The sequence below is a fragment of the Hypomesus transpacificus genome, chromosome 8 (assembly GCF_021917145.1).
Source record: "Hypomesus transpacificus isolate Combined female chromosome 8, fHypTra1, whole genome shotgun sequence".
Classification (NCBI taxonomy): domain Eukaryota; kingdom Metazoa; phylum Chordata; class Actinopteri; order Osmeriformes; family Osmeridae; genus Hypomesus; species Hypomesus transpacificus.
Genome location: NC_061067.1, coordinates 1,387,476 through 1,401,463, shown reverse-complemented (window position 1 = coordinate 1,401,463; position 13,988 = coordinate 1,387,476). Strand labels below are relative to the sequence as shown.

At 42.3% G+C, this 13,988-nt stretch overlaps 2 protein-coding genes and 1 long non-coding RNA gene across 9 annotated transcripts; 2 read left to right on the top strand and 1 right to left on the bottom strand.

Moving 5' to 3' along the window:
- Positions 1–2,019: 2,019 nt before the first annotated feature.
- On the top strand, positions 2,020–4,370 carry LOC124469987 (transcription factor 24-like). Of its 2 annotated transcripts, XM_047023600.1 has the most exons (4): positions 2,020–2,392; positions 2,553–2,625; positions 2,880–3,313; positions 3,730–4,370. In XM_047023600.1, exons 3-4 carry the CDS (start codon positions 2,897–2,899, stop codon positions 3,835–3,837), a joined length of 525 nt encoding a protein of 174 aa, XP_046879556.1. In that variant the 5' UTR covers positions 2,020–2,392; positions 2,553–2,625; positions 2,880–2,896; the 3' UTR covers positions 3,838–4,370. The 2 variants fall into 2 exon arrangements, with proteins under 2 accessions (XP_046879556.1, XP_046879557.1); XM_047023601.1 differs by lacking the exon at positions 2,553–2,625.
- A 706-nt stretch (positions 4,371–5,076) lies between these two features.
- LOC124469993 lies at positions 5,077–7,794 on the top strand. Of its 6 annotated transcripts, none has more exons than XR_006956357.1 (7): positions 5,077–5,195; positions 6,229–6,265; positions 6,400–6,553; positions 6,767–6,809; positions 7,021–7,084; positions 7,313–7,343; positions 7,580–7,794. It is a non-coding gene; the product is annotated as an uncharacterized LOC124469993 (long non-coding RNA). The 6 variants fall into 6 exon arrangements; XR_006956354.1 differs by having other exon boundaries at positions 5,080–5,195; positions 6,468–6,553; XR_006956356.1 differs by lacking the exon at positions 6,229–6,265 and having other exon boundaries at positions 5,081–5,195; positions 6,400–6,467; positions 6,502–6,553.
- Positions 7,795–7,864: 70 nt separating this feature from the next.
- Positions 7,865–13,802, bottom strand: mcmdc2 (minichromosome maintenance domain containing 2). The gene is made up of 14 exons (XM_047023549.1): positions 13,706–13,802; positions 13,362–13,492; positions 13,208–13,267; positions 12,918–13,113; positions 12,531–12,653; positions 12,222–12,323; positions 11,370–11,498; positions 10,906–11,143; positions 10,570–10,775; positions 10,069–10,238; positions 9,654–9,833; positions 9,033–9,175; positions 8,379–8,488; positions 7,865–8,101 (listed from the first exon to the last, which is right to left on the bottom strand). Exons 1-14 carry the CDS (start codon positions 13,800–13,802, stop codon positions 7,935–7,937), a joined length of 2,052 nt encoding a protein of 683 aa, XP_046879505.1. The 3' UTR covers positions 7,865–7,934.
- Positions 13,803–13,988: the final 186 nt, after the last annotated feature.

The window sequence follows — 13,988 nt, the reverse complement described above, 5'->3', positions numbered from 1 at the left end:
CCACCAGTACAATATTTGATATTGTGTTTACAGTCGGTATTTGCTTTCAAACCTCAAAAAGGAGACAGATTCATTTTGAAGATCAGACAATATATATTTATTTGACAAGATTCAAATTATATTCTTTGTTTCCTTTCTTATCGTTTGTGTTGGACAAAAGGCCTAGATGGTCAAATTCTCTTACTTAAATAAACAGATTTTCTCCTCTATGAGGGCCTGGGTTTATGTAAATAAACTGTAACTGTATTACAATGACAAGATTTTATGGAAAATGTTCCACACAAGTTTCATACTTAATATTTACACAATAACATCCTTACCAAATGTGAAAAATAAATACTTGTAAGACTGTATGTATTATGTAAGGAAAAAGATTATTAGGCGTTACCCGCTCTTTGAAGCTCACTGATAACCTTCTTCTTCTTCTTCTTTGGTAGCGCGCAGAACATAACGGTCCCTGTGAGCACAGGGCTACTCTGCGACATGGCCGACTCTGCAGCCACTTGACTCGCCAGCTTTACTAAACACACTCACATACACACAGACCACTTCCTCATGTCTGACCCATGGACTTGACACACATGGCATGGAGACTGTCACTGGTGCCTCTGCACATCAGAATCTGACCTGCTACCTTGAAACTCTGCAAAAAAATGTAGCTCTTTGTCTCAGTGTTTCCTCACAGTGTCTGAAATTATAGATTCCTTTCACGTACTTCTCCCTGTGTGCGTTTGTTTGTGTTTAGTCTTTCCTAACTGCCTGATTTGGAATGGACCAGTGTGGTGTTTGATATGGTATTTCTTACAGTGCAAATAAACATAATTTGCATTATTTAACTCTTATGTCTTATGTCATTGTCTATCTCTCGTGTAAAAATAAATACATACTGAAGTGTACTTATTTAAGACTTAAAACTGATTTAGCATAGGCCAGATGATTGACATTTTCTGAGATATTTGGTCAATTGATTTTAAATCAGAGGTAGTGTTGTTCCCCCCCATATTTAAAACATTTTATAATTGATCACCTTTGGAGAAATCATATGCCCATAATATTTTACATTTGAAGCCTTAACATTATCACATGTATTTGTTTGATTAATTACCAGATCTGCACAATATTGTTTCCCCAATTTAACTTATTCTTCAAACTTTCAACGGTTTTAATGCTTTAATCAACCAAAATCATTGTCCCAATTTCTGAAAGTTGAATTGATTTGTTCCATTTGACTCAGATTTTATTTTATATTGATCATGGGATTTGTAAATAGGTTGCAGTGTGCATATGTATCCATGAAGCGTATAAAAGACTGCCTACAAATAAATATAATTCACTGTATAGCCTACGGGATGCAGTTCACAATATATTTACTTCACCCTCTTAAATTTCTTGCGCACGTTTGAACGGGTCTTTAAACTGTGGGTGTGTAACCCCTGAAAGATGTGGGGTAATTATGGAATAAAGCTTACTTAACCCTCTTTGCTTCGTCTTAGAATGAGTGGCCCGGAGCAATACTGTTACTCAATCCGTACAAAAACAATGTTTATTAAAAACAGTCTAAGGATATACATGTTATGAATAATTCCATTCATTAATTTACAGACATCTCCGTTTGTGGACCCTGGAAATCAGAGTGATTTATATGCAGGTCTCACAAGAATTTCCTCATGCCTGCCTGTTGATTGCAGTGTTTAGAGTTTATTTATTAGCTGTTCCTCAGTAGCCTAAATTAAAATGAATTAGTAAATTAGACTGTTTTGCGACTTGCAACTCAAGACAGTCGGGTAATTAGTCAAATGTTTTGCATATCACCTTACTGTTGTCATTTTATCGTCATGGTCTTTTGAACACACGACTTAAGCTCGCTCTTAAGCGTGCTTTTCAATGGTCTACAATACGTTTCGACCAAAGATTAAATTCAACTAGGCTACTTCATGAAACTGGGTCTATACTCTATGTATACCCAGGACAAAACTCAGAATGTGGAGAAGAAAAAAAAACCGACTGCCTCTGGTGTTGAAAACAAGTCTCTCAGCTTCCCTCAGAGAGAAATAAGTTTCGAGGGGGAAAAGAGCGGAGCCTCTCCCACTGCCAGTGAGTCTTTTGGGCTTGTGATTAATTACTCCGGAGTGAAAGACTTGTCTACGCTTTGTGTGTCCAATAAATTAAGAGGCTCCTGAGACTTGACGCACTCAGGTGAGTGCTCCACGCGCGGACAGGGACCTTTGCGCACCTTCTGTCGACAGTTGTGCCTTTATAAGGATTCTGTAGTTGGAGCTGGACCGACGAGTAGAACTACTCTGCACTGCGGGGAAACAGCAGATTTTGCACTGAGCCAATTGCATTGGCTTAATGACGTTTTTCAAGACGTCGCTTTTAAGGACATTTTAAGGTGAGTAATTTTTTGATAGTTTGGATATGTTTGATCAAATCAGTTATGTGGACATTTTATACACCAGCAATGCGAGCCATGCATGTTATGAAACTATGGGCTTAACAATCTCAAATGTTTAAAGGCATAATTGTAAACTTGAATTATATTTTATTTTTAGCATTATGTTCATTTAAGAAAGGACTGCTTGGAGTTGACGACTTTAATTAAGGCTTTGTAGCCTAAATGTGAAGGTGAGGGATCTTTCCTTACCAATTACAAGCTAGTTCGAATATTTTGTATATTTTATGTAAAAAATATGTTTTACAAACAATCATGATGAAAATGAATAGGGCCTTTCGGCCTATATCCTAGCGATTTTTAGCGTACATTTTAATTTAGGCATCCTACGAAAAACAGTCAAATGTTGTCAGTAGGCTATTAGGTTTGGGAAAGTATAGACTAAATAAGTGAAAGACATTAACAAACAAGCCATGTTACCATTCAGGTTTGTAAGTACTCTCAATGGTTGGAAGACAGACGAGCCGCATGGATAGTGGAAATGTCCCAGTGACAGATATGGATGACAGTCCCACATCGAGCCCCAGCTCCAGTCCCAGTCGTCCGGAGGCCTTACGTTCCAGGGTGGTCCAAGCCGGTGGGCTTGGTGGTGGGAAAGGCCGCCCGGCAGCAGCCAATGCTGCCCGGGAAAGGAGTAGAGTACAAACCCTGAGACATGCCTTCCTGGAACTACAGCGGACGCTTCCATCGGTACCACCGGATACCAAACTATCTAAACTCGATGTGTTGATTTTGGCTACCACGTACATTGCCCATCTCACCCGAACACTGCAAGAAGAGGGCATGGAGGAGGGAGAGAGCACAAAACAAACAGAAGCATTAAAGTCCCTGAAAGGTGATGGATACCTGCATCCTGTCAAAGTAAGTAGCCTTACATGACCTGATAGCCAACATGCCACGAAACTGACATTAAACATCCATAGGCAATATAGGCCTATACCTCTACCGTTTGGCTATTGACTTAGGCCGATGAATTGTCTTAATTAGCCTAAGCATAATATTATTAAATAGTGATGATTGCAACGAATTGTATATTCTATGTGATTTCAATAGATTTGAAAAGTGTTTTCCTTCACATATGAATTACCTACAAACACATCAAACTGATTAGAAAATGCTAATGTTGATTCATCTCATTTTTGCAGATGCTATAGGCGGCCAACACGTCACAATAAATAGGCCAAAAAAACTACATTTTTAACAAGTAGGCTAGGCCTAGCCCTAATGTGCACGATTTAGCCGCATTAATTTATATTTTCCCCGTTTTGTTTTTACAGAAGTGGCCAATGAGATCCAGATTATACATCGGCGCAACCGGTCAGTTCTTGAACAATTCAAATCAATCGGAGAATCAAGGAGCATCATCGTCGACCTCTCACTCATAGATATTCGAAAAATCTCATCTCATCTAAGGCTTTTTTATGAATGGGCTTTTCCGCATAGCCTCTGGTAATAAAGCAACTGGAGATCTGTCCAATAATTAAAGTAGCCTACCATTACTTTTCAATAGAACGATGGCCACATTCTGTAAACTGTGGTTAATGCATTTCCCAACTCTAGAACACGTTGTAAATTAATATATTATGTGATTATGTAGATATAATTATAAAATGATTGTTGTGTTTCTCTGCATTTTGGCCGGTACATTTCTTCTCTGCATTGTGTAGTTCTATAGCCTATACTTGTTCGAGGTATTACTTTTAGAAATTCGTTGGGTAATGACCCGTCATGCTTGAGTTGATGGCTATGCACTTTTTTTGTTAAAACATTTGCACTAAATGCATGTGTGAATAACTTAACATCTGTCATGTGAAGTGGTCTGTCAGAATTTCAACAATGGTAGTCTCTTCATCTCCTGTTCTCTATGTGGATGGTTGTTGACGTGTTTGTGGAAATAAAGACTTCTGTTGTACATGAACACGTGGAGACGTAGCCTACATCTATAGCCTGAATATGTTCTCATTGCAGAATAGATTTACTAAGCATCTATTTAACTTAAATATATTATATAGACGCCAAATTAGCAACGCTAAGGAAATAGGTTTAGTGGTCTTCATTTGCATAAATAGGTTGTGGAATGGTCATGTTGGATTTGAAATAAAACTATTAAATAGAGGGGCTTATCCTAAAAGCATTATACCACCAGATGCTTTATTGTTAAATAAAAGCTTTCAATTGAAAGAAAATCAGACTAGTATAACGTTTGCTTGACCCTTTGAAATTCTGACATTGGTCATTTAGGCCTAGGCTGTCTACGTTGACAATATAACTCTAAAACTCAACAACAACAAAAAGTTTAATTAACTACTAAATTAGGCTACATAGGCTACAACTAGCCTTGACAGTAGACCAACTTTAGTCTAGGCCTTTAACATATTGTATAATATCTCAAATATAAATGTATTCTCAATCTGCCAATCTTTTCTTGATGGAAAAAAAAAAATTGCTCGTAAAAGGAAAGGTCCTATACAGTAAAAAAAATAGTTTAAAATGTATTCAAAAATGATTCCATCCAAATATTTTGGGAAAACATTTATTTTACAGATCGAGTAGACAGCCCATGTTGCAATTTTAGATCAGGCAATAGTCAAGCACGTCCGAGAGCAGTGCGCATGACAACAAAATCAGGAACGCTACATCTTTTCCTTCTCTCTGTCCATGCTGTTGAAGGGTGAAGACATGCGCGTCCTCTCTGATCACGATTACTTTTCTAACCATAATGCAGAGTTCTCATTTACAAATGGTAGGTTAACATATAATAAGTGTGCTGTGTAGGCCTTTGTGGCGTATTATAGATACTTTTTTGCACATTTGCAACGTTCTTGAAAAGATGAGTGAAAACGAAAGCCTTTGGTAAATAGCTACAATAGCGTTACGATTTAACACTAAACCAGCTCGCTAACTGGTATCATGTTTGTGTTTTACTTGTAGTTTGAATGGTACGTAGCTAATCTTTCAGCCTTTGTTTGCCATATGTTAATTAGTACCTCTGTTGTCCAAGAACTTATAAGGCCAGGAAATGCAGCCAACGAGCTAATTAGCTAGCTAGCACGTAACACGTGGTATGTCCTGATAGCCGAATCGAATGCTGCATTATTTGTAGTCAGTTTTCGATGCAGCTAAAGGGCTAAATTAATCAATTACAACAACGTGTATTTACGCAAATGATAGGAATGCAATTGCCATTCAATATGATAAAACCAGAACTCGTTTAATCTATGTTTTGCTAAACGTCCCCCCCGTAATGTCATAAATCATGTTTGGCAGATTCTTGTCACTACTTACCGATGATAAATTACATTGTCCTTTTACCGAGCTTGCTAGAATCATTGCTGTGTTCAGATCAGGGCTAACTAGTTATCAAAGGTGATAGTGGTTAGGGAATTGTCTTCCCAATTACTTACATGAGCAAACCAGGGCGTCGAGCCCCTCAAGAGTAAAGGCCATGGTATAGGTCGTGACCTGATGTTGAACCTGGTTGAAGAGACTGCAGCAGTGTCGACAGTGCCTCCAAGCTGTGTCGCATGTGCCCTCTGCTGACCTCAACTTAATCAGTCATCCTCAGTGGACACATTGGTGAACCCTTCAGTACAGCTTATTCATGCGACATGGAAATCAATAGATCCATGCTTCAATGGTCAATCAGTTGGATACAGGCTGCTGACGCGAAGCACTTATAAGCATCTATCACTTTGTGAAGGGTTGAACATGTACCGTGAAAATTATTCCTAACTTTGCTTTTATGTGATTTATCTTCTGATTGCAATGGCTAAAAGTGATCTCAACAAGGATTCCTGATGTGGTTCTATCAAGGTATGATCTGAAAAACCAAAAAGTGTTCATGGTGAATGAATTCCAACATATTCAGGGAAATTAGTATTAAATTAGAATTGTGAGCAAAGCCTCTTATTTGGTCTTGTGAATAACTGAAACCTTCCCCTCTGCAGGTTTGATGAATAACTGAAACCTTCCCCTCTGCAGGTTTGATGAATAACTGAAACCTTCCCCTCTGCAGGTTTGATGAATAACTGAAACCTTCCCCTCTGCAGGTTTGATGGACTGAAAATGAGAAGGTGAAGATGTACACATCTTCTGTACCAAGTGAGTAATTGCACAGTGCTCTGCCAGTCATTGACAATAGTGGAGTAGTGATGATACACGTTAAAGCCGTTTACCCATCAGACTATTATGGGATGCTGAGACTGTGACTAACTGAATCTCCAACTGTAGATACTGACTATCTAGTGTTCTCAGCCAGACCCTACTGATTACACTGGCCTTTTTCATGTTGAATAATTTTCTTCCCCTTCACAGGTCTTGTGAGTCCAGCAGGGATGGGTGGTGCTGTATCTACGAGGTCAGTACACCCCAACCAGTCATGTCGTCTGTTAGTGCTGTTCCTACTGACTGCTGGATCAATGATGATCTCACATTTGCCGTTTACCCGTCTGATTAAAACAAGGTGTTGAGACTGTGACTACCTGAATGACCAGCGTCATGGCAACCAGGCACTAACATCGCGATCTCTTAAGTAGCCAAAGATAGTTACCAAGTGTACTTTCTTCTAGACGCGAGTAGTGGTTGCATCACGGAGGTCTTCATCACGGAGGTTCTGATGCGACATCCAGTCTGGTGAGTGCACCTGAAGTTTGGTGACTGATGTATTATTAACTCTGGTGATGTAAGACTAGTGTTCCTTGAGTTATGATGATTTCACATTTGCCGTTTACCCATCTGACCAAAAATTGGGGTGCTGAGATTGTGACTACCTGAACTAACTGCTAAACTACTGGCAAAGGTCTGTGGTTGTATTATCCTGAAACTATGTTCAATGTATTATTATTTTTTTCTCTCTCCAAGGTTGGAACTGACTAAGGAAACTTTAACCATGGTGAGTGCATATTTTTCGTTAGGTCATTCCTACAGATGTACACTTAAGTGTGATCATTATGACCACAGCATGTGTCCACTGTTCTGGAACAATGATGAGATCATTTTTGCCGTTTACCCATCAGACTGCAAGTGCTGAGAATGTGACTTCCTGAGATTCCAATTGACCGCTTCATGTACATTCTTTTTGCATTAGAATTCCAAAGGTAATTTCCCCCCCCCTTTTATTCCACACAGGACAATCTAGCCTGAAGTGAAGCTATCCATATGGCAATCCCCCTGGTCACCCCTATCGATGTTACTGGCAGCTTGAAGGAACGACCTGGAAGTTACAATCTGCTAATTTCTTCTCCCTTTATATTTGCTGGTCAATTACACTAATGTACAATTATGTTTCTCACACAACCACTATAATGAACTTGTATGAGTAAATAAAAGACTTGCTAAAGCCACAACTACATTGTCTACTTTACTCTAGATTTGTGTTGAAAATGGTTTTCTATCGTGCATTGAGCTTGGCCTGTCCAGCCTGGGGTTTGAACCTGCCTGCCGTGGTCCTGCTGTCGTATGACGGCACACCTACAGGAGCCTGCTACTCCTCTGTGATGTAGCTGTCGGCCCCGGGGGCGTGGGCGTAGATGAAGTGCAGGATGTCCTGGTGGAGCTGCTGCAAGGCTGCGTCTCTCTGCTGCAGGGCCTCCAGATCACCCAGGTCACAGGGAAAGGCTGCGTCAGGTGGGATAACGAGCGCTGAGGTCCCTGTGGGAGACCTCCAAGGTTACGGTACTGGCCTATAAGCCAAATGACCTTGTGTGCCCTTTGCAGTGGTACAGTATGATTGGTAGTGGTGGTGGTACAATTGTTGACTAGTTAACTACTCTTGCCATCGAACACTTATCACTCAGTAAAGGTATGAACCCCAGAACATGTTTGAACATTTTGAAGTGGTTACAAAGGGTAAAATGATGCAAAACCATGAGATCCAAAGTCTAATCTACCAGTGTCTTATGTTTTATAGATTCACTATATTAACTACCATGCCGAAGGATGATGGCGTTTTCACAGAGCAGGACAGCGATCACAGCATCCTCCTCCAACACGCTGCTTCTCAGAGACAGTTTACTGTGGGCCTCAGCCAGAGAGATCCTGGGGAAGAAATGTAGGTTATTATTGAGAATGGACAGTGAAGGCACTGGATGAAAAGTAAAGGCACTGAATTGTAATTATTTTACTGGTGGGTCCTCCAAATGTGTCTCCCATGTTAACATCTAATATGTTAAATTAGTAAGAAAAAGTCTACTTTGTAACATTTCTATTGCAGTAAGGAACATAAGAGTTGTATTTTAAAAGCACATTTAATTGAGAGGCAGAGTTGACTGTATATAGGACTGGCACAGCTCCTTCATCTGTCTCTGTTACACCGTAGTATAGAGTCAATTTGCCTTTTAAATGTTGTGGCCTAATGTTTATTTTAACAGTTCATTGTGACACCACATTTGACACTACACTGAAAGGATTTCTTAAACATTTGGACAAACGACATGACTAATTGTCTTCTGGGGTAAGGTTTGCAGTTACAGTGATAAATCAGGAAGTGTGCGCCACCTTGTGGTCAAAATAATATTACTTCTCCAGTTGCATGACATCCGTTTGGATGAGTGGTTTCAAGGTAGTGTGCTGGAGCTCTTACAGGAGTTTCATGGAGGCCACAGACACCTTGGCCCCGTGGGCAGTGTCTGAGCGGACCCTGCGGCTGGCCATGTAGTACCCATGAATCATCTTCTCAGCTCCAGGGCTCATCTCCACCTGCAAGGTCTGCGCATGGGCCAGGAGCTGGGGGAGGAAGGGGAATCATCGCCATGGCTACGACAAACATTCTCATGTCCGTATAAGCATTTCCCAAATGATGTAAACAAGTTTGAAAGCTCGGGATTTTCCCCCCAGGATCACAATGATTCTTATTGAGAGACTTGTTGCTCTGGTTGGTTTGTTGTAATTATCTTAAAATTATTGTACTCGCTGTGAAATATATTATAGTTGCCTGCTTTTTCCACAGGTACACTATTGCACTTTTGAGGTTCTTGCTGTTTAATTTTAACTTGTCCAACTACATGCTCTTATTGCTCTTCCCTTTGGGACTTATTTGGTTTCACAATGTAGGCTTCATGTTTGGCTATCCACAATGTTTGGGGCTATCTCGTTGTTATGATCAGTGACCTGTGCTCTTTTGTAAACCTCTCTCTTGGAAGTCGCTTTGGATAAAAAGCGTCTGCTAAATGCATAAATGTAAATGTAAGTTTGCGGCGTGTACCTCTTGGTAGTCCTGTGTGGTGAACTGCATGCAGGAAGGGTAGAGGGGCTCTCCAGGCTGCACCGCCTGCCTCAGAGTGTGCACCGTCTGGGCCAGCAGGGCTTGTTCCCCCCCTGCCTCCCTACACTGGATCACCAGGCCAAAGGCCTCCGCTAGCTGCATGGGGACTGGGCCCATCTCCTGCCCTCGTGGTTAACAGACACAGCAGCTGACATTATGAGGCATGAGGTGTTTTCTCCAGAGAGATAAAACTGGATATTAATACTATATTTCCGTTCATAAAATATTTTTATAGGTTGTCATTATGCCGCCTATGTGCACAAAATGAAAACAGTCCAGTCCATTAACATAAGGTCTGAACCACGTGACAACAGTGAGTCTGAATAGTTCCAGAAGCTGCTGTATATGAACCCACCACTGTCCCCAACAGCACAGCACTGTCCCCCCTGGTGGGCTTCCTGGAGGGGGCCGTGGAGTCGGCCAGGGCCCAGAAGCTGCACTGAAGCGGGAATGAGAGTGTCTGGGGGGCGTCCTCTCCGTACTTCTTCCCCGGTACAAACACAGACACCACCCGGCTCTCCAGGGCTGAGGGAGAATGTCAGGTGGCTGAGCGGTTAGGGAATCGGGCTATTAATTAGAAGGTTGCCGGTTTGATTCCTGGCCGTGCTAAATGACGTTGTGTCCTACTTGCCTCGGGGGGAATGTCCCTGTACTTACTGTTCTGGATAAGAGCATCTGCTAAATGACTAAATGTAAGTAGAGCGAAGCAGCTTATATAAACACTGAGAACTCCGCGCTACGGCCGACACACAAACAATTCTGTGTCATATTATTCTAGTATGGATATCAGTGAGGTCAGGCAGCTAAAATAAGTAGGTGGTTATCCGATAACAAGACTAGGATCCTTACTGCTCACCTGACTGAACGGCGTCCATCTTGTCTCTCCTGTAGCCCCCCAGGTCTCCCAGCATGCAGATTCCCCCTGTGGCCAGCAGGGCGGAGCCAGCATGGACGTTGGCGGTGCCTGCCCCGTGCTCGTCTCGGGACAGGGATGCAAACATCTCCCCCGTGGCCTGGTGTCTGACGCCACGTCCAGCCAGGCCCAGGCTGTAGGTCATCAACCTAACACACACACACATAACCCAGACCATGTGGGTGTACTCAGATAAACTGTGTTCACTAGGATTTAGTGAGGACTTTAAATAACCCAAACAATCCATACTAATGCTCCATTGTGAAGCTGACGATGTACCTTTCTATAATGAGTGTGTCTGTGGTCAGGGACAACAGGTCCAGACACTGCAGGGAGTCTGGTTCCTCTGACCTGGTCTGGACCAAGCTGAGGAGCAGGCCCAGCTTTAGGGTGCTGTACAGGCCTGGGGGAACCACGGCCGACCCAAACGAGTTAGCAACAACGGCCGAGAACCTCCAGGGAGAGCAGGCTGTGGCCGTCAGCAGCGCCTGGAAGTTAGTGCTGATTTGATGTGAATCTGTGGAAGTGGAGAGTAGGCCTTTGTGTTGATAATCTGGTGATGTATTAACTCTTCCCCATGTAGGAGTGACACACAGTCTGTATTCAAGCTAGACTCAGAAAGAACAAAAGATTGTGTACATAGTGTACAGTTGAACATCCTGTTCAGTGTGATTCCAGAAAACTGCTGTAAAAAAAGCCTGATAGGCAAGTTAGATCAGAGGTAGGATTGATTGCGTCCTTACACGCTGGCTTCCATGGTTGAACACTGTTGGCTTCCACGCTCCAAGTGACTTTAGGCCACTGGTGCACATGCGCAGGTATGCCCAGAACCCTGTACAGCCGGCCAATCCTCATCGAGTTACACAGTTCATCTAAACGCTCGGGAAATAAAACAATAACACTTAAGAAAGGTTGTTCTCTCCTGTCTGCTGATTACTGAAGAAAACATGCATGCCACCTACAGGGCACGGCCAAGAGCAACACAGAGCAAGACCTGCAGAACAAAGCTCCTAGTGTTAGTGTACCGTGTGACCAGCTAATGAGTGTTCCTTACACATATTAACATATATGTTTAGTAACCAGAGCCCAGTGTATGGAATTCCTCTGTAAGACTGGGTCAACAGAATATGCTAATGCTGGCACTGAGAATCACTGGTGTCTCAGGGGGTAATGGGTGAACAATGTTATTGAAGGGGACAGGAACAGCTAATATCGCACCTGGGGGAACAGTGCATGGCAGACTACTAGAAACTCTGTTTATTTGAACTCTCCCCCATTGACTTGGTTCTCCAAAATGTTTCATTACAAAAGTAAGGAGAAAATGTCAAACTTTGAATACCTATATGATTGGATATTTTCTAAACATAGATCACATTGGGGTATTGGTATTAAGGGCCTTAGCCTACTTTATTAAATTATCCCAAGTAACTATGTGAAGTGTGTAAGACAGTATTATTTCCAAAAGATCCCATTTGAACTACAGTTCCGTATACCAGTTCAAGCTTTTTGGTTAAACGGTTTCTGGGGCCTGTTTCCTCTTAGAGCTTGAATGTTAAAGTTATAATTGTATTTGCAAATCACAGATGTGAGCTTACCTCTGAGAAACAGGCTGACAGACTGGTATCTGAGGGAGCTGTGTGGATGAACACTCAGCACAGCGAGAGCTCTGACATGAATCAGCTCCACCAGCTGCTTGTCTGTTTCAGTGAAGTTACAACACACACACACACACACACACACACAAAGACACACAAACGCACATACCACTTGTTGGTGTCAAAAGGACCCTTTAACTGTATTGTTCAATAGATCTAACTTACATACATCCTCTGTGATCATAAGTGGTCTTAGCTGAGCCGAGCAACGTGTTGTCGTCAGCGACGGCCCAGGCAGGCTTCACTCACCTCCAAGCACTCTGAATTTGACGTCCTCTATGAGGGGAGAGGAACAGAGAGGGCAGGTGAAGTCTCTCCTCACTGTGGCAGACTCAGTGGCCCCGGGGGCGTGTACTCTGATATGATGGAACCCTGGAGGACACATCATAGAACTACATGGAGTTCTGATCATAGAACTAGATCTTGTAGTTCTATGATCAGAATCTATATATCACTATAACTCTACTAGTGAGGAGTCTCCTCACTCTACTGAGTGAGGAGACTGGGTGTAGGGGATTCTAGAATCTTGTTAAAAGCCAAAACGAACCAGCACACTGGATGCTTTGAAAACGAAGGGAAGGCAAAACTAACAGAGAGGAGGGAAAGTTAACCTTGCTGTTGACGTGGTAACAGTACCTGTTGAGCAGGGGCAGCCGTCCTCCGTACAGAGGAATCTGGCCCCCTGAGTGTACTTGGTGACCCTCGTCATGGCAATGACGAGGCCCTCCATGGCAACGGGCCTCATGGGGCCATACCCACGGGGGAACTCACAGAGGTCCAGACAGTATTCAGGAAATGGAGGCAGGTGAGTCAGCTTCAGGATCACATTAACCTCAAGGAGACCAGAGATTACAGTCTAAAACAAACGATATTTCCCTAAGGGTGAGTAATAGGACACATGAACAAACCACTAGTGATATTCATACCTGATTCTCTGTGTGTATCTTCTCTATCAGGGAAAGGGTCTTTATTGATAGAAAACAAACCTGATATAGGCATAACAAAACAAACATATTATCTTATTTCATTCAGACACCTTGGGAAACTGGAACTGGAGACCTGATGATTATTTGGACTCACAGACTGAAAGAGGGCGGTCGCTTTCAGCGGGCTGTGTAGAATACAGTCGCCCAACACGGGGTCCAGCTCTACCAGGTCAGAAGGATTCACACTAATGCAAAACCTATACACTGCCTCACTCTGCTGGGGGTCTGGAGATAGAATCAGTCACTATCCAAGGTAGTTTAAGCCTCCACAAAAGTGTTAGCAACTAGTGTTGTCAAAATGAAAGAAATTCATACTTGTCATCCCTGTAGGCTACTTTTAACGTTCTTGGGTGTAGGCCTATCCTCAACTCCTTAGGCATGTTCTAACCTACTTACGACCACTTTCACTTGGGAAGTTTCATCACTTTAAAAACTTACCATTGAAAGTCTTGCAGTCTTCGGCGAGTTTAAGAAGACCACCACTTCTGTCTAAATAATATAATACGGATTCTTTTAGCGATAAAACATCGTCCATTTTGAGAACGTTAATTTAAAGGAACCATACAAGCGCGCCAACTTTGTAACACTTGACCGCGCGCCAAACATTGGAATGCGTTCGTGCCAGCTGCCTCAAGAATAAAGTTGGTTTGTGCGACACAGAATCCCCTTTTCTATCTCCAAAGTATGATATTACTGTATGTTGCCTCATAGCCGGCAACGT

Excerpts from the sequence above, each read along its gene's own strand:
- LOC124469987 (XM_047023601.1), top strand. The coding sequence starts at position 2,897 with ATGGTTGGAAGACAGACGAGCCGCATGGATAGTGGAAATGTCCCAGTG. Across the intron at positions 3,314-3,729 it reads GATACCTGCATCCTGTCAAA|AAGTGGCCAATGAGATCCAG; the intron begins GTAAGTAGCCTT and ends TTGTTTTTACAG.
- mcmdc2 (XM_047023549.1), bottom strand. The coding sequence starts at position 13,802 with ATGGACGATGTTTTATCGCTAAAAGAATCCGTATTATATTATTTAGAC. Across the intron at positions 12,654-12,917 it reads CGGCTGCCCCTGCTCAACAG|GGTTCCATCATATCAGAGTA; the intron begins GTACTGTTACCA and ends TGTGTCCTCCAG. Across the intron at positions 9,176-9,653 it reads CCACACAGGACTACCAAGAG|CTCCTGGCCCATGCGCAGAC; the intron begins GTACACGCCGCA and ends TTCCTCCCCCAG.